General features: G+C 58.0%; 1 protein-coding gene across 1 annotated transcript; it reads left to right on the top strand.

Moving 5' to 3' along the window:
- The first annotated feature begins 2378 nt into the window (after window positions 1-2378).
- On the top strand, window positions 2379-18259 carry SLC38A3 (solute carrier family 38 member 3). Its single transcript, XM_010369334.2, has 16 exons — window positions 2379-2483; window positions 10935-11086; window positions 11188-11269; window positions 11442-11557; window positions 12172-12245; window positions 12330-12422; window positions 12522-12603; window positions 14017-14099; window positions 14194-14252; window positions 14451-14615; window positions 14692-14771; window positions 15044-15144; window positions 15367-15491; window positions 15578-15722; window positions 16655-16758; window positions 16847-18259. The coding sequence occupies exons 2-16, from the start codon at window positions 10986-10988 to the stop codon at window positions 16949-16951; spliced, it is 1515 nt and encodes a 504-aa protein (XP_010367636.1). The 5' UTR covers window positions 2379-2483; window positions 10935-10985; the 3' UTR covers window positions 16952-18259.
- Window positions 18260-19089: the final 830 nt, after the last annotated feature.

The raw sequence follows: 19089 nt of genomic DNA, 5'->3' as shown, positions 1-19089 counted from the left end.
AAAAAAAAAAAAAAAAAGAAAGCTAGCAAGTTCTGCAAAGAGCAGGAACGTGTACAGCGAGGCCAGCCAGGCCCGGGAGAGGTGGAGAGGGCTGCTGGGAGCAGGTGGGGAAATATGAGTGAGACCAGCCAGGTGTGGGGGCAGGAGCTGCAGGGGTCTGAGGAGTCAGGGGACACAGATACTGGGCTCTGGAAGGGCTGGGTTGGAGGCGAAGATGGGGCATTGCTGTTGGAGATGGTCTTGGGGCACTGTGTGGACAGCATGTTAACAGAGGTGGTGGCATGGTGAAAAGAGGCGGCCTAGCTAGTGGCTAAGAGTTCATTACTAGAAAGGAAGGAGGAGAGCCAAGGGCTATCGGTGCCCTGGAAGGAGGATGTGAGTGGTCCTGGAGCCCTGAGCTCTGCTGCACGGGTCTAGCAGTCTTTCAGGCCTGGGTTTAAGTTTGCGGAGATGGGGCAGTGGAGGCGGAGGCTGGGCTGAAGCCTGGGATAAAGCTTCCCCCATCCTCCATCCCAAGAGGCCGCCTGCAACCCTGCGGTTGCTCGGATGGACATTCCCTCCAGCCTCTGGGAGAAGGCGACCAGCAGCTCTCAGAGCCTCATCCTAGCTGTCCAGCTGTCCGGCCACCACAGGCTGGGCCGGGAGATTCGGCAGGTGGCGGGAAAGGCCTCCGAGCTGTGTTTGCCTTGGCTAGGGCCCAGGCCTAGCAACAACAAACAGTCAACCCCTCCCCCAGCCTGGCCACAACTGGTCTGACCCAGGGACCCCACATCATACCCGCCTCTGGGCCTCCCACAGCAGCCCAGCCCAGCCAGCCCCTGCTTCCTCCAGTCTAGATTGAGGACCCCAACACCCATATCCCAGGTGACCTTGAGCCAGCCCTGGCCCCTCATGAACTGCCAGTGAGAGCCACCAGCCCTTTGCAGACAGCTCCTGTGAGCATCCAGGGTGTCTGCAGGTAGAAGGTTGAGAGGTGGGAGGCAGGCCTGAGACCCTCCTCAGCGCCTCTTCTATATGGCTCTGTCCCATGGCAGAACCATGTCCTTTTGGAGGGTGGGAGTCAAAGTGAGCTCTGATCTAGCGATGATATCGGCTCCAGACGAGGAGTGAAAGGCAGCCCTTTCCCATTTTCCAGTCACCAGCAAGGCAGAAGTTCGAGTGGCTTGAGGTTTTCAGGGGTTGCCACCATCCCAATGCTTTTCTCTCTAGCCCTACCAGCCAGAGCTGAGCCCCCTACCCCGTCTCACAGCTTCCCCTCTGTCCATTCCCCTCAGGAAAAAAGACAGCCATTTCCATGTGACAGAGGGAAACTGAGGTACGCCAGGGCTTGGCTGTGGTAGTTCTGTGAGTCAGCAGGAGAGAATCCTGGAGTCCTGACTCCCAGCCCAGGGCAAGGGAGGGTCAGGTATGTCCTCTGAGGGCATTCCTCCAGCACTGGGAAGCGGGGCAGGCATGACACAGAGAAGACCAGCTTGGATAGGAACAGCAGAGGCCATGAGATTAATCGGATCAGAGCCAGTGGCTGAGAAGCAAGGGGCACAGCTGTTCTGAGAACTCCCCCAGTTCACCCCAAAGGTCAGCATCTCCCCCAGCTTCCTACTGGCAGAACCTGGGACCTTAACACCTACCACCCGCCTCTGAGCACCAAGGCCTTGTGTGGAAAGCAGGCAGGGGTGGGATAGGAACCCCCAGCCAAGAACGGGGCCATCCTAAAACCCCTGTCTGTCCCCAGGGCACCAAGTCCCAGCCCCCTTCTTGTGGACAGGCTGACAGCTGTCTCCTACACCTTCTAAATAAGGACGGGGGTCATGATTGGGGGGGCCCCAGGTGAGGCTCAAGCAAGCCAAGCCTTACTCTTTGCCTGACCTCGCCACCCCTGCCCTCTCTGTTCCAGCCTCAGCCTCCTCTGAATATCTGGGGTGGAGACAGAATTGATACAAGAAGCCCTCCCACCCTCGCCCCCACCCCACCCCTGGTTGGGAAGGGCGAGGCAGATAGAAGAGGTATTTTGTTGCCTGACTGTCGCCAGGAAATCCCTCATTCAAGCATCCCTCACTGAGGCTATGCATTGCCAGTCCTCTTGACTGAAGCTCCCCTTCTGGTTTTGAGGGGTGTGGGCAGAGCGTTTCAGGGGTTAAGGTGACACCCACAGACCTCAGAGAGAATCTGCTTCGGACTGAAGCATTCCCCCTACAAGATTCAACGGAGCCCCTCCGGCAGCTCTGCTCTTCCACCTAGGGGCTCCTTAATGCTCAGGCCGCCCCTTTGCTCCCGGCCTGCCCCGGCCCCCGCCATTCCCCGACCAGCCCCTCCTCCCGCGGGCCGCAAGGGATTGGCGGGCCGGGGGCGGGCCGGGGGCGGGGCCGGGCGCCCTTCATCCCCTACGTCGCTGTTGTCGCTGTTGCAGCCCTGAGTTCAGCCGGGAGCAGAGCGGACCGCGCTGGCCCGAGCGGAGCGCCGCGCGTGCCCAGCCGCGAGGCCAGGTACCGCTTCGGGTGTTCATCCTGCCGCACAGGGGAATCGGGTGGGCCGAGCGCTACTGTCCACCCTCCTTGTCCATAGCCGGGCTCTGGGCAGCTCTCCTCTCCCGTCCTGACCCGGGCAGGCGCCCCAGCCTCCGGCGAGCCAAAGCCCCGCGCGCTCCAGGCGCCGGTCTTGGGGACCTGCCAGTCGGGACTCAGCGCCGAGCTTGAGCAGGGCGCTGGAGGTACCGGGAGGGACACGTCGTCGCCTTGGGGCCTCTCGGCATGGCCGGGAGGTACAGCAGGAGGTCGGCGGGCACCCGGGGCTGGGACCACAGGACGCCTTGTTGGAGGCTCGGGCGGCACGCCACAGGCTTTCTGAGGCAGGGCCCGTGGGGCAGGCTGCAGAGGGCCCGAGGTGAGGACCCAAGAGGAGCCTGGAGCATTCCCTGGAGCGCTGCCCCGACGGGCGCCTGACAGGCAGAGCAGCCCGGCTGGCACGATGGGAATCCTGGTATATTTATCCCGGCTGCTTTGGACAAGGGCTTGAGGGCAGATCGGGCCGGGCCGCCTGAGGGGCCGCGGGGTACATGCTGGTCCCAGAGCCGGTGCCATTTGCAGAGGAGCCAGCGGGCACAGAAGGCGCAGGGCGCGCGTGGCTCCCTGACCTGTGGCCGGGGCGCCGTGCGAGCTCCTCCCAACCTGGAACTGGGTAGGGAATAAGTCAGAGCCCGCGCAGCGCACTGCGGAGAGAAGGAACCAAGACTTGGTTTGCAAGAGCCCGCCCCCGTCCGGTTGGCCCCTTCGATTGGCCACAGCGAATGCGTGCGTTTGTTTACACCCGGGCAGGGGGAAGCCAGGGGCGGGACCTGCGGGGACCCGCCCTTTCCCCCCCACAGGGACCTGAGTCCTGAGTCCAGGTATGGGCTCCCAAACAGGTCTGAGAAAGGCTAAGTCAAAGGCTCTTGAGCCCTGAGGAACACCATGGAGGACATCCCCACTCATGCCCATCCTTCCTTCAGCCTGCCAATCCTGTCCTTTCTTCCATGACCCACTCGGGGCACAGACCTGCCCCTGGAAAACGCCCTTGGACCTTTCACCTCTTCCTGTTCTGTAAAAGGTCTGGGATGGGGCTCATTTCCTTTTGGAAAGGAAGCAAATCCCTCAGGGCTCTCAGTCTGGGGGATAGAAAGCTAAAGAGACCCAAGGATGGTTCGATTTTGAATGGGGGAAATTAGGCACAGCCAGGGTACCCTTCCTGCAAGAAGCATCACTGGTGGGAGGGATCAGGACTGGAAGACGCCAAGCCTGGCCCGTCTCTGAGAGGGCTGGAATAACTGAAACCAGAAATGGGAATCTGATTTCTTGACATGGGGAGCAGGGAGCTGAATCTCTGGGGAGGGTGGGAGTGTGTATCTCAGAATTTTGCTCTGCCTGGGCCCATGGGACCCATGTCTTCGCTGGCCTCTCAAGTCACTCTTTGTTGTGTGCTGGTTCTTTTGGCCCATGTCACAAATGGTCCCCACACCAGTCCAGGGCTCCAGGTTGCCAGATCATGACAACTGATTGCTCCTGTTCTTGTGCCATTGCCCTAGCAAGTAGCCTTGAAGCCCTGGACAGATGGAGAAACTGAGGCACAACAAGACTAGCTGGGTGGTTCATGGTCTCTGGGTTGAGTCAGGGAAGGATTTTAAGCTGAACTGGCCAAACCCTGGAAGTCTGGGCTGGGTGTGAGGACAAGCATCCAGTTTGAGAGGGAAACATATTTGGAGGGGAGTGGTGCGGGTGGGCCACAAGGGAGGTGCAGTTTTGGCGTCTCTGTGAACAGAAAGCTGAGGTGGAATGTACAGTCTATGCTATAGTAGAATTGGGACTCAGTGGGAGGATGTTCTAGTGTAGACATGGCCAGGGGCCAGGCCTCAGTTGGAGCAGGTAAGAGGGCTTGCCGAGGGCCTCGACTGCATTCCATTAATTTATTTTTATTTGTTTCATTTTTTGAGATGGGGTCTCACTCTGTTGCCCAGGCTGGAGTGCAGTGGCACAATCTAGCCTTACTGCAGCCGCCGCCTCCCAGGCTCAAGCAATTCTCCCATCTCAGCCTTCTGAGTAGCCAGGACCGAAAGGTGCGCAACACCAAGCCTGGATAGTTTTTTTGTATTTTTGGTAGAGGCAGAGTTTCATCATGTTGCCCAGACTGGTCTCGGACTCCTGAGCTCAAGCAGTCTGCCTGCCTTGGCCTCCCAAAGTGCTGGAATTACAAGTGTGAGCCACCATGCCTGGCTATTCCATTCATTTAACATTTGCTGAGCACCCACTGTGTGCCCTGTGTACTCTTGTTTAGTGGGCGAAGGGTAGGCCTTTGACTCTGGGTGGTAGGACAGACATAGGAGAACAGGGTGGGGCTCTAGAGGACCAGGCGGGGCTTCTGGGGGCCAAAGGGAAGGACCAGCTGCTGGGCAGGAGGGGCTTTCCGGCCAGTAGCCTGGGGTGGCTTGGTTTTGAATTTCCGCTCTGCGGGCCACGTCCTGTACACAGCCTCTCAGCCGGCACGTCTGCACACGTGCATGGCTGCTGAGAATGGGGGTCACTCCAAATGACCATCATCTCCACATGTATTTTCCATTGCTCAGGTAGACAAGTCCTGGGTGCTGGACCAGGGATCTCTGAGCTTTCCAGTTGGGCCTGGCCTTGTGACCCTAGTGGGCTCAGCCCCACCCTCTGGGTGTCATAGTACCTGGCTGGTAGGGGCATAACCTGCTCTGTGGAGACCTGGAGGCACAGCAGCAGTCTTTTTGTGGGGTCCTCCAGGATTCTGCCTGGCCATCTTGGCAGTGTCCATTGGGCCTACTGCCCCCTCACCTGGGATCCCTGGCTCCCTCTCCCCTTCTTGCTCTTTCTGGGACTCTCTTTTTCCTCCATTGTCTCTTTTTTTTTTTTTTTTTGAGATAGGATCTCTCTCTGTTACCCAGGCTGGCGTGCAGTGGCGTGATCTTGGCTCGCTGCAGCCTCTGCCTCTGGGATCAAGCAATTCTCCTGCCTCAGCTTCCCGAGTAGCTGGGATTACGGGCACCTGCCACCATGCCTGGATAATTTTTGTATTTTTAGTAGAGATGGGGTTTCACCATGTTGGCCAGGCTGGTCTCGAACTCCTGGGCTCAGGTGATCTGCCCGTCTTAGCCTCCCAAAGTGCTGGGATTACAGGCATGAGCCACCACGCCCGGCCTTACAACTGTCTCTTGCTGTCTCGCTGTCTGTCTCTTCCTCCATTTGGCTGTTTCTGACTGGGTGCTCACTCTGTTTCTCACCTCCCTGGTTGTCTCTGTCACTCTCTGTCTCCCTGTCTAAATGTCTGTCCGCTATCTGCATGTGATTTTTGTCTGTTTTTCTGTCTGTGTCCCTCTGTGTGCATCTGCATTTCCCTGTCTCCCTGGGCCTCTGCATCTCTATCTATCTGTCTCTCTGTATGGATCAGTATGCATGGATGCATGGAGCTAATGACTGTGTTTTCTCTCCCTGTTCTCTCCCTCTCTATCTCTCTTCCCTCCCTCTTCCTCTTCTTCCTGATGTTGGATGTTGCCCCTCCTCCAGGCCGACCTTGACTTTAGCCCCCCATCGGACTCTCTGATGAGTCCTGAACTGCCCGAGGCCTGTGTTTCAGCTTTCTTTGGGGCCAGAAGTCCGGCTGTCCAAATATTTGGCCGGCTCCAGGGGATTCCGGGTCAGCAGGGAGGAGAATGGGCTGGCTGGCGCAGGGTCTCCCCTGCCCCTGGGGGGCCACAGTCACGTGATGTCCTGTCCTTTGCCTCAGCTGGGCCTCGGGCTGCACGTCCTTCTCAGCAGACTGGTAATGGGGGAGGTGGGGGCTGCTGTTGCTGTAGCCCACTCGTGAACCAAGAGCTTCTGGCTGCAACCTCTACGGGTGGCAGCCTGAGCAAGGAGGGTCCAGGGCTGGGTGGGAAGGGAGGCTGAGGTGCCTAAGGTTAGGCCCAGCTACAAGCATCTGTTAGAAAATGTACCCGGCCACAGGAAAGTCTACCTTCCGGCCCCAGCTGGGTCTCTCAGATCCTCCTAGACACCTCCGGATGCCCAGAACACACAGCCACAGACCCTAGATCCCAAGGCCAGGGAACTGGGGGTTGAGGATTAACATGGCCAGTAGTTCAGTTCTCTGGGCCATCTGCCTTCCCCTGAATGTGCCCCCTCCTGCATGTCACTTCTTCAGTATTAGCCCAGGGTTGGTCACACACTGGCCACTTGCATTGTTGTGTTGTTGATGAGGAGGATGTGGCAGAGGGAGGACTAGAATCTACTGGGGTCAAAATCTGGAAACGTGGGTCTGGAGGAGGGTAAGAGGTGTCTTTTCCCTGTTCTAACATCCTCCTCCCACTTGCTTTGTCCCTAGACCCCTGACCCCAGCAATCAGCTACCACTAATTCCTGTGGCTGTGCCTTGAGAACATACAGTCCAAATGTCTCCATTGGATCTGGTTCCCCCCCTTACTAACACCTTGTCCTAGGAGGGGGCATCTTCCCTCTGAAGCCTGGAGGAGCAGATGGACAGAGGGGTAACTGTCCAGATGGGTACCAGACTTAGAAGGGGGGCACCCTGTCTCAGTCAAGGAGGGGAGTGGTAAAAATGAGCTGAGCTGGAACTGGGGGCAGCCCTCACCCCTGAGCCCCCAGGAATAATCATGAAGGACCCTCAAGCCAGGTGAGCTGTCTCTCCTGAGATCTTGGCGGAGGTCAGGAAGCCTGGGCCTTAGCAGTAAGCTCCAGGGGGTCTGTGCCTCCGCTGGTACAAGTGACCACCAAGGAAAAAAGAGTGTGAAGTCCTCCCTGTCACCAGCTCACTACTGCAGACCCAGACCCACTTATGTTTCTGAGCATGGGGAAGGAAAGCAAAGCTCAGAGTCCTGGGGACTCCAAGGACCTTGATCCCTGGGCAGAGAGCTGTGCTTCCTGTAGCTGCTTGCATCAGCTGCCCTGAGGTGGCCTGGATTCCTGGGGCTCAAAATCTTTAATTAGCCAAACTCAACACCTGCCGAGGTGTGACTGATGAATTCTCGCTGTGTGATGTTTGCGTGGGCGGGCGTTACCTGCTGCACCATCCCTGTGGCTCCTGGCCCCTCCTGGCCCTTATCTCCCAGGAAAGCAAAACAGGTCCCAGGGCAAGGGCCTGGGCCGTTGATCTACTGCCCGGGCTCACACTACATCCATGACATGCCATTCTGATGACCTGCCCAAGGCCACTATGGTCTCCCCACCCTAGCGCCTGGCCACTCTCTGGGCACCCATGGCCTGCCCTGGGGATGAAGGCTTTGGGGAGGCTCCTCACTCATCCCAAACTTTGACCAAGCCTCATGGGACCCCTAGAGGATAGGGGTACACTGAGGTCCTGAGTTGGGGAGTATGCTGCCCCTAGCCACACAGTGAGGCAGGGCCAAGCCCAGCACCAGAAGGTCTACTCTGGGCTTTCAACACAGGGGATCAGGCTCTGCTGGGATCCTTTCTCATGCGGGGGCCCTTCCCTGAGTTTACCCTGACTCCTGGATACAAAGGAGCCTGGGAGGCCACAGGCCTGAGGGGTAGGAGCTGTCAAAAATGGGCTGGCAGCCTCAGGGAATGGCTGGGGGCTCCATGCCAAGCCAGTGCTAATCCTCACCCTGGTCCCCAGCCCCCAGCCCTCCTCTCTGCCCTGGACCAAAGGCCATACTCCTGGACCTGGCCTTTACAGCTCTATCAGGTTTGTCTGTCGCCACAGAACCTTCCTTCAACCCTCACAGCTTGCCTTGTACTGCACCTCAGGGCCTCTGCCTATGCTGTGCTCTCTCTCTGGTGCCCTGTTTTCTGTTTGACACCCCAGGGTGCCTACTGGAATTTTAGGACTGGCTTCGTTACCTCCTCCAGGAAGTCTTCCTTGATTCCCTCATCCTCTTTTTTTTTTTTTTGAGATGGAGTTTGGCTCTTGTTGGCCAGGCTAGAATGCAATGGCACAATCTCGGGTCACTGCAACCTCCACCTCCCAGGTTCACGCGATTCTCCTGCCTCAGCCTCCCAGGTAGCTGGGATTACAGGCATGCGCCACCACGCCGGGCTAATTTTGTGTTTTTAGTAGAGACGGGGTTTTTCCATGTTGGTCAGGCTGGTCTTGAACTCCTGACCTCAGGTGATCCTGCTCGCCTCGGCTTCCCAAAGTGCTGGGATTACAGGCATGAGCCACTGCGCCCAGCACCCCCATCCTCTTTTTTGAGACACAGCACTATGTGGCTTACACTGAGTTGCAGCAGGAGCTACAGGGTAGTGATGAGGGTGCTATTTGGGGGGCGTTGTCTCTTTCAGGCTGGAGGTCACTTGAGGAGAGATATTCTAAATCCTTTCTGGGATCTCGGGCCAGCCCAAGACCCAGCAATGACTGGTCATGATTGAGTAATAGCCACCAGGCCCCAAAGGTCTAGGCCCAGCTCCTGCAGGGGGGATGGGGAACCTGGAGCTCAGACCTCAGACACCTCCCACGGCCCATGACACAGACTGTGGTCTCCCTGGAGGCAGTGCCTGGCTGCTATGGAAGAATATTAGGGCAGAGAAGTGTGTTTTGTCCAGGCTGCCAGCTCAGCACACTCTGAGGGCCTGTCCCAGCCTGCCCAGAACAGGGGGCCGAGAGAGGGCACCCCCAACTGAATGCAGGAGGGACTCTGGAGTAGCTCTGGACGCCAGCACCGGCACCTCCATACCCAGGTGGGACCCTTGGAGGGATGCTGATGGCAAGGCTTAGGGCAGGGGCATGAGGACAGGTGGACCTAGGCAACTCTGGGGTCAGGGGAGAGGGCTCAAGAAGAGATGCTAACATTGTTAAGAGTCCTGAGTAGGTGGGGCTGGGAGGAGAGGAGGTAAGATGCTGGCATCAGAAGGAGAGGCAAGTTTGAGGGATGCAAGAGTGCCATATTTGGGGTCTCCAGGGTCCAGGTGCCAGAATCTGAACTCCGGCCTGGGGCTGCCTGGGGCAGTACAGGGAGGGAGTCCTCTGACCAGAGAGGCCAGAGGCTGCTGTGACCTCTGCAGCCTCCGGGGGCACCAGGCCTGAGGCCTGAGCCCAGCCTCTCCTGTTCACCCCTAGCCCTGAGTGCTACATTTGAGTCCCCCAGTGCTCCAGATTCAAGGGCAGACCTGAGACCATCAGGGGCTGGAGTGGGGATGGGGGGTTCAGGGCAGAATTCAGGGTTCCCCAGCAGAGAGGGCACCATGGCTTCAGGACCAGGCTCTGGCTGTCGTGCCTGGCAGGGCTGTCCCCCTCACTGGTCTCCAGCTCTCCTGCTGGCCAGGCTGGCCTTCAGGGTGTCCTTACAGAACCTGGGGGCACTATGCCCAGCCACCTCTGGGTATGAGACAGGCAATTCCTGGACCCAGTGATGGGAGAGGGGCCAGTGAGTTGTCTGGGCAGTGGGCAGGGATGGTGGGGAAAGGGGAGCTGGTTCCTTTGAGGCCCAGCAGGGCCAAGCCCTGAGAAGGGAGACTGATCTGGTGACCCAGGCTCCTCTACAGCCGGCCAAGGGCCTGAGCTCCTGGCCTGGGGCCCTAGGAAATGGGGGTCTGTTCAGAGGGTGCACTCCTGGACAGTGGGCCCCTGAGGGTTGGGGGTTCCCTGCCTGGCAGTAGAGGAGAGGCTTGGAAGAAAACATGGCCCTGAGGCCAGGACTGTGTGGAGGGTGAGGTGTGTGTGGCACAGAGAACCGGCCCTGGAGCACCCTTTTCCTGGAAGGCCCCCTGAGGGCCCTTTGCCGCAGCCAGGCGGGAAGGGCCCAGGTGTCCAGCTACCCAGCACCGCCTCAGGCATCCTGGCTCCGGGAGGGGGGACAGCCTCTGCGCCTGCCGTTCCCAGCGCCAGCTCTCAGCCCACAGAGGGCTCTTTGTTCTGGCTGCCAGCAGTGCCCGCCGGGCGGCTGGGAACAGGGCCCACAGCCCTCACCCTGTCCCGAGGCCTCCAGCCGTTGGGCAGTGCCATTCTAGATTGGGCAGGAGGCCCCTGGACACAGGGTCAGTGCAGGAAACCATCACCCAGTACTGATGTCAAGGAGGAGAAGTCTATCCCGGGTACATACCCAGAGTGAAGTCTGGGGACCTGGGACTGAGCATCTGGGGATGCTGGTGCCACTGGGCTCTGAACTTGGGTCATCCAGATGACCCTTACTTCACAGATGGTGAAACCGAGACCCCAAAGGCTTGCCTGGATGGGTGTGCGTGTAAGAAATGCATTATGTACATTGGCTAGGGTGTCCCATCAGAACATGCTGGGAACTCAGGTGTCTGAGCTGGATCTCCCCAATGGCAGATCCCAGGGAGGCAGCAGGCAGAGCTGCATGTGCGGGTATGTCCCAAGTGACCTTCTGGGAGGTGTGCTATGGCTGCAGGCCTCGGGTAGAGGCTGGGCCATAGGCCCAAGTAATTGGGCTAACCAGAGGGACTGGCTGCTCTGCAGACATCTGACTGTTGGTGTGAGACCAGTGCTCCTGGTGGTGTGCCCTGAGCCATGGAGGTGCCTTTGCAGACAGAGATGGTGGAGCTGGTGCCCAATGGCAAACACTCAGAGGGGCTGCTCCCAGTCATCACCCCCATGGCAGGCAACCAGAGGTGAGTACAAGAGGGACCCAGTACTGGCTCAAGACAGGGCAGGGCAGGGGTACAGAGCAAAGGGCTGGAGCTGAGCCACCCACCCTGACCTGTGCCTACAGAGTCGAGGACCCCACAAGGAGCTGTATTGAGGGCAAGAGTTTCCTACAGAAAAGTCCCAGCAAGGAGCCACACTTCACTGACGTGAGCAGGGCAACAACGGGTTGTTGGGGGACACTGTGGGGAACTTGGATGCAGTAATGAGGTGGTCTCTGGCAGCAGTGGGAGGCTGAGGGACAGTCAGGGGGAATGCCACGATGCCCCTGTCCCTTGCTGACTCCTCCCACCCTTTCCCATCCCATTCTGGTGCCTGCAGTTCGAGGGGAAGACATCATTTGGGATGTCAGTGTTCAACCTCAGCAATGCCATCATGGGCAGCGGCATCCTGGGACTCGCCTATGCCATGGCCAATACAGGCATTATCCTTTTCCTGTGAGTGCCCTCAGAGAACCTTCTAAAGATAGGGGCCCTAAGCAAGTCACCAATCATGACCTCCCAGGACCCGCCAGTTCCCTGTCCTAGCACCCAGGCTGCAGTGGGTGGGCACTTTTTACACTAACAAACCATGGCTGAAAAAAACATCCACAGCCAAACAAATATACCTCACTGCCCAGTAAACCAACTGAGGTCACAACACAGGCCAGTCTTACAGGCCAGAGACTGTCCTTCTGCCACCTTACACATGATGGCCAAGCCCCATGGCCAGGCTTTGTGTGGGCACACATGTCCTTTGCCTGGGGGCTCTGTCCTGAAACCAGAATGGAAAACATGTTTGTTTCAAGGACTCGAGAGGAGAAGGTGCTCAGAGGGCAGTCACAGGGACACTCTTGACCCAGAGGGCCCCTTCTGGGGTGTGTTCCACCCTGGATCAAACAGGGTGGTGTTCATCACCCCTGGGGCCTGCTGATCTTGCATCCATACCTGTTGGAAGTCCAGACACCCAGGTTACAGACCCTTCACCCCCAGGCCTCTCAGAGCCCCTCACCCTCTGCCAGCTAGGGTAGCCCCCAATGGCCTTTTTCTTCCATCTTCCCATGTGTCCCCAGGTTCCTGTTGACGGCTGTCGCCTTGCTCTCCAGCTACTCCATCCACCTGCTACTCAAGTCCTCAGGGGTCGTGGGTGAGTTTCACACCAGCCTGGAATGGGTGGGAGCTGGTGGGTAAACTGGGGCAAGTTCCTGACTTCTTGACCCTGCTTCTGCAGGCATCCGTGCCTATGAGCAGCTGGGCTACCGTGCCTTTGGGACCCCAGGAAAGCTGGCAGCAGCCCTGGCCATCACACTCCAGAACATCGGAGGTGAGAGCAGTGGGCAGGGGCAGGCAGTAGGTAAGCGGACGGCCCCAAAAGCTGGCCGGTTGGGCTGACCCCAGTGCCTGCTCACCCCTCTCCCCACAGCCATGTCCAGCTACCTGTACATCATCAAGTCTGAGCTGCCACTTGTTATACAGACCTTCCTGAACCTGGAGGAGAAAACCTCGTGAGCCCTGGAGTGGGGAGGGGAGGAGAGGGGTGCGGTGCAATGAGGAGGGGTGGGGTAGGGGGCTGGGTGAGGGTGGGGGTGCCAGGCTGGGCTAGTGGGAGAGACAAGACAAAGCAGACAAGAAGCTGGTGGAGGTGGGAGAGTTGCCAGCAGAGCCAGCATTCAGTTCACACTCACTTGGGAAGCACCTAGGGGACACCCCCTCCAGAAGGGGCATGTGGGGCTAGGGGCAGGGTACAGCTGAGAAAGCTGGGCCCCTCCTCGCCCCGAACCCAGCCTGTGAGCGTGGGAGGCTCAAGCTTAGCTCTAAGCACCTGCTATTCCTGACCATGGGGTTGCCCCCCCACCAAGAGATTAAGCCCAAGTGTCCCAGTTGCCTATCACTTTAACCAGCATTGACTGGGCATCAAACGTGTTTTGTGGGACAGAGGGGACACAGTCAGGCCCTGCTCTTGTCAGCCCAGCCGAGCAAGCAGAGGGGCTGGGAGGTTGAGAGTAGCTCCCGCAAGAGGGAGAGCCAGAATTCTGCCCCTAGGGCCCTGGGCCTTTCCCAAGGAGTTGACCTCCGGGCTTGCCTCTGAGGACGGCCCTGGTCCTTATCTCCTTGTTTCCCTGTGCCCCATATCCATTCCTGGTGGGTTAGAGGAGGGAGCAGGATGAGGCAATGCCAAGATGCCAGAAGGAACTGCAAGGGATACAGGTTATTGCAAGTGCCTGAAACCCCCGTGGAAAACACCACCTCCCTCTAGAACCAGGTCCCTTCCTCCCACCCACCTCCATCCAAAGGCTGGGCCCAGACCTATGTGTCCTGAGAAAAGCAACAGCAGTGCCTATAATAGAGAGGGTCCTGAGCATGAGCTGTGTGCCAGGCTGGAACCTTAGTTCTCACGTCACCCTGAAGGAGAGTACTGAGGGCACGCCCTTTTTTTTTTTTTTTTCTTTCTTACTTTTTTTTTTTTTTGAGACGGAGTCTCGCTCTGTTGCCCAGGCTGGAGTACAGTGGTGCAATCTTCGGCTCACTGCAACCTCTGCCTCCTGGGTTCATGCGATTCACCTGCCTCAGCCTCCTGAGTAGCTGGGATTATAGGCTCCTGCCACCATGCCCAGCTAATTTTTTTTGTATTTTTAGTAGAGACGGGATTTCACCATGTTGGTCAGGCTGGTCTCAAACTCCTGACCTGATGATCCACCCACCTTGGCCTCCCAAAGTGCTGGGATTACAGGCGTGAGGCACCACGCCCGGCCGGGCACGCCCATTTTGCAGATGGGGAAAGTGAGACTCAGAGCTGTGGACAAACATTCTTCAGATGTCACTCACTGGCACCACTGGTAACTCCAGCAGAGGGAGGCAGGGGCCCCATCCCAGGCTGAATGGATTCTGACCCTGGCTCCCGATTCCTGTCCCTGCAGGGACTGGTTCATAAATGGGAACTACCTGGTGATCCTTGTGTCTGTCATCATCATTCTGCCCCTGGCACTGATGCGGCAGCTTGGTGAGTGTGGAAGGGTCAGAGCCTTGGAAAGGATGTTGGAGGCGTATACCATGGGAGGGGCCCCAGGTCTCAGAGTGCCCCCTCCACTTTGCAGGCTACCTGGGCTACTCCAGCGGCTTCTCTCTTAGCTGCATGGTGTTCTTCCTAATTGCAGTGAGTCATCTTCCATGTTGGCCGAGAAAGCGGGCAGCGGGTCTCTCGGGGGAGTTCCCTGTCATCAGGTGGGGGCACGTGTCTCTGGGAAGCCTGGGCCAGAAGGCAGTTCTGCCAGTCCTGATCTAGATGTGGTTTCATGGTAACTTCCCAGGCAGCTCAGCCTGGCTCGAACACCCTCATCCCTCCCCACTCCAGGTCATCTACAAAAAGTTCCACGTGCCCTGCCCACTGCCCCCCAACTTCAACAACACCGCAGGCAACTTCAGCCACATGGAGGTCGTGAAGGAGAAGGTGCAGCTGCAGATCGAGCCTGAGGCTGCAGCCTTCTGCACTCCCAGTTACTTCACGCTCAACTCACAGGTTCTGACAGGTCAGGGCGGGGCGGGGGCCCAGTGAGAGTGGGGGACTGCCTTGACACAGCCTCATGTTTCCCCAGACAGCATACACCATCCCCATCATGGCCTTTGCCTTCGTCTGCCACCCCGAGGTGTTGCCCATCTATACCGAGCTCAAGGAGTAGGTATCTGTGGCTGGCAGCGGGGGCGGGGCTGCCCTGAGCTGGTTTGGGGAGAATGGATGTGGTCCTGAATGTGGAGAGGGGAGTGACAGGAGCCAAGTCACTTTATCTAAGATCTCCTGGGCAGCCATGAGAGGCGATTATGAGCAAGAAGGAGACTCCCTCAGCTGCTGAATGGTGAAAGTGTAGTGACAGAGAGGGCTTGGGGCACATGGGGGTCTCCCAATGTTGCCCAGCTTGTCATCAACACCCATCCCCCACTTCCCCACAGCCCCTCCAAGAAGAAGATGCAGCACATCTCCAACCTGTCCATCGCCGTCATGTACATCATGTACTTCCTGGCTGCCCTCTTTGGCTACCTCACCTTCTATGGTATGGTGGCACTGGTGGGCAGAGGCCTAGGCCAGGCTGGGGGGAAGGGGCTGGTTGTGGCCATGGTGCCCTCCATACTGAGGCGTGTGGTGCCTGGCTGTTCCTTGCTGCTGTGGAGGTGAGTCTGCATGCCAATCCCCACAGTGTTGGGGTCCCCCAGGCAGCTCAGATCCCACCTCCTTCCCGGGGCTACCTGCTGACCACCCTCCCTGCCTGCCACAGATGGGGTGGAGTCAGAGCTGCTGCACACCTACAGCAAGGTGGACTCATTTGACGTGCTGATCCTGTGTGTGCGTGTAGCCGTGCTGACAGCAGTCACGCTCACAGTGCCCATCGTTCTGTTCCCGGTGAGCTGGTGGGCAGGTGGCCAGACCAGTGGCGGGAGGGGCTGATGGGGCCAATAGGCTGATTATTCTTCCCACCTGTCCCCCAGGTGCGCCGCGCCATCCAGCAGATGCTGTTTCCGAACCAGGAGTTCAGCTGGCTGCGGCACGTGCTTATTGCTGTTGGCCTGCTCACTTGTATCAACCTGCTGGTCATCTTTGCCCCCAACATCCTGGGCATCTTTGGGGTCATCGGTGAGGTCTGGCCCTGCTGTGGAAGCAGGGTATTGCCCCAGAGGAATTCACCTCTGCAAATCCTGGCAGATTCCTGAGCTTACACCCTACATTAAGTGGAGTGGCCATGTGCACAGTTTGGCCTCCCATCTGAGCTTTTGTTCATAGGCTATTCTAATCCTTTTTCGGGACTCAGAGTCACTGAGTCAGTCCCCCATGCTGGAGGACAGGGGTGGACCCCAGGGATCAGAGGCCTCCTCGAAGGATCTCACTGGGTCTTGTCCACATTTCACATGTCAGGAAACTAAAGTTCAGAGTGATTAAAGGAGCAGCAGGGCCACACAGCTGGTGAATAGAAGCCTTGGGCTTGATTCAGCCCCAGGATCACTGCACTCCAAGTATGGCGCTCCATCCACTGCCACATTCCAGATGGGGCTCTCAGCTGGTAGAGCAGACAATTCTGAAATATCTTTGGGGTGACCCAACTCAGAGGACTAACAAACTCTGCCAGGACTGACAGACAGACCTGGGGGCTGAGTATCATGGATATCACAGGACAGCACTCTTCGTTCTCTATGTCCGAAATCTAACTCGAAATGAATTAAGCAGAAAGGAATTCACTGGCTCAAATAACAGAGAAGCCTTCAAGTATAGCTGTAGCCTGGAGCCCAATACCCTTAAGCCCTCATCTCTCTCCATCTCTTGACTTGCCTTTCCTCAATGCTAGCTTCACTGGCTGACATTCTCCTGACACTGACATCACCAGCCTTCTATCCTCATGGATAGAGAACAAGGGGGAGAGGCTGATGAGCTAGAATCAGGCAGAGCTCTCCAGTGGTCTCTACGTGAAACTCTCTCAATAAGGAGTGTTTGATCTCATTGAAAAGTCCACCCCCAAACCTTAGTCAGTAGGAGGATATGAGCCAGCAGTGGCCATGTCTTGTTCTTTGCAGGTGCCACATCTGCCCCATGCCTCATCTTCATCTTCCCTGCCATATTTTACTTCCGAATCATGCCCACGGAGAAGGAGCCTGCGAGATCCACCCCCAAAATCCTGGTGCGAGGGGCCTGGAGGCCGGTAGGCTGGTATGGGGCTAAGGGAACTGCCCTGACCTTGGACCTGACCCTGACTTCTGATCTCACAGGCCCTGTGTTTTGCTGTGCTTGGCTTCTTGCTGATGACCATGAGCTTGAGCTTCATCATCATTGACTGGGCCTCAGGGACCAGCCGGCATGGAGGAAACCACTAGGGTGACCCTCATGCTCTTCTGTCTACTCACCCTAGCAGCCCTGCCCAGACTCTTCAGCCCCTGCTCCCATCCAGTGGCCAGTCGGGGGAGGAGAAAGACGCGATTAACACTGTGGCATTCAGCCAGGCCCCATGTCCTCTCTGTGGAAGGTTTTTGTTCAAGAGCCAGGACCAAGGCCCTTGGGCCACTACCCTGCTAGGCTCCAGAGCAGCAGGGGCTTCTTGAACTGGGAGCAGGGTGGGGCTGTTGCCTTAGATCCCACCCAAGCCCCTCATTCCCTCCTTGCACAGATGCATACACTGGGGCCCAGCAGCTGCCTCCTGAGGAGATACAGCCTGTAGAAACATACAGAGCTGGAATCGGCCTAGAGCCATTCCCCTACCCTGCTGCTAGGCCACGGTCTGTGCTCTGGAGCCTCATCTCCCCAGCCCACTTGTTTTCCCCCCTTTTATTCCCTAGGCCCTTTTCAGACACTTGGGCCCTTGGATACTCTTCTCCCATCCCCCTTCACAGGATGACACCCTCCCATACCCCATAGCTGGGGCCAGCAGGTTCTGCTGAGGGTGGGGCTGGTGTAGCTATCCCCAAGAGATCCCTGCCCTGTCCCTTCACCAGTCCTGGGGAGGCTGGGACTCCCCCTGCCACAAGCCTGGGCCACAGCTCACATTCCACTGCTGGGAGAAGAGACAGGCCGAGGCCCAGAGTGGCCTGCCCCCGGGAGCCAAAGACCCCAGTGGCCACACTGGGACAGGGTGGGGAGGCTGGCAGCCCTCTTTTATAAATATTATACATAAGACCAGCTGTGTTTTCTATTCTTGGTCTCCATGGTCCCTGGATTCCTGGAAAGTGAGGTAGGGGCCAAAACATGGATGGTGATGGAGGGCTCCCATCTCTTTGTCTGGGATGAGGGTGGGGACAGGGCAAGTCCCCCACCCACCCCACCCCCTGCCTCCCAAACTAACCAGTGGCACACTCAGACCCAGCTCTGGGCCTGGGCCAGGCTCAGCACAGACCTGCTTTCTCACGGGGTGAGGTGGGGAGGAATTAATGAGGCCCCAGGAAGTGGGACAGAGAGAGGCCTCCGGAAGGAGGCAACGTGAGGTGCATCCCCAGCAGCTTCAGGGAGGGTCTGAGCTGGGGGTAGCTGAGCCCTGAGGGAGCCCCAGGAAGGGCCCCCTTCCCTCCCCTAGCTCCCAGGCTGCCATGTCAACTTTCTGTCAATGCCCTGAGTCTGGGGACAAAAGTCCAGAAATCCTGTGCCCTGTTGGGCTGATCTTTTTATTAACAGTAAAATCCACTGTGAATAAAGTGGGTTAGTAGTCCCTGTGTGGGGGGCCCCAAATGGCAAAGGGAGGCGGGAGTCCAAGGTAGGGCAGGGGCTGCAAGGAAGCAGGACAGCCCCAGGTGTCCTGGCCCCGGTGGGACTGGGAAGCTGCCCACTGCCTTGAGCAGGCCTGAACCAGCTGAGACCCAGTGGGATAGAGCTGCGCAGGCCTTGGCACCAAACCCTCATTAAGAGAGACCCTGCACCAGGCTAGGCCGCTGGGGAAAGGACAGCAGGAAAGATCCAGTTTGAATTTGCAAGGCAGCTGCCAGCTCGGGAAAATCCTGAAGAAAGAACTTCCTCAAGCCGATGGCTGCTAGGCCCACAGCAGTGCCAGCTCAGCAGAGGGGAGCTTCCTGAGTCCCGTTCCCATCAGGCCCAGGCATCTGACTCCAGGCTGGGGACTCACCCAGCAGCCCTGTGGCCCCAGGAAGGAGCTGGACACTGGCCTAGAGATGGATGCAGCACAGGGTGTTCTGATGAGAGGGGCTGCCCTCTAGAGGTCTCGATGGGGCCATAACCCTGCCTGGAACCCTTGGTTCCTAGGCAGTGGGGGACAATGAAGGGCAAGTCCATCCCGCAGGCAGACCTGGGGGTCTTTTCTTATACTCCCTCCATCCATAGAAGGCTGCAGGTCAGAGCAGCAGCAGGACACCACCTCTGGCTCAGGCCCCGCAGACCAGGTGAATATGCTAAAGGTAGCACCCTCTGCGCACACACATACACACAACTGGTGTGGGGAAGGAGCCTGGGCCCTGGCCCAAGAGGCCATCTCTGCTTGCCCAGTCAGGTCTCCTCCAGCCTGACTGTGGGC

The sequence above is a fragment of the Rhinopithecus roxellana genome, chromosome 1, assembly GCF_007565055.1.
Source record: "Rhinopithecus roxellana isolate Shanxi Qingling chromosome 1, ASM756505v1, whole genome shotgun sequence".
Classification (NCBI taxonomy): domain Eukaryota; kingdom Metazoa; phylum Chordata; class Mammalia; order Primates; family Cercopithecidae; genus Rhinopithecus; species Rhinopithecus roxellana.
Note: the sequence above shows the minus strand (reverse complement) of the source record. Positions and strands in the feature narration are given on the sequence as shown.

Coding starts and splice junctions, on each gene's coding strand:
- SLC38A3 (XM_010369334.2), top strand. CDS start 10,986: ATGGAGGTGCCTTTGCAGACAGAGATGGTGGAGCTGGTGCCCAATGGC. Junction 12,246..12,329: donor CAAGTCCTCAGGGGTCGTGG/GTGAGTTTCACA, acceptor CTGCTTCTGCAG/GCATCCGTGCCTATGAGCAG. Junction 14,253..14,450: donor TGGTGTTCTTCCTAATTGCA/GTGAGTCATCTT, acceptor TCCCCACTCCAG/GTCATCTACAAAAAGTTCCA.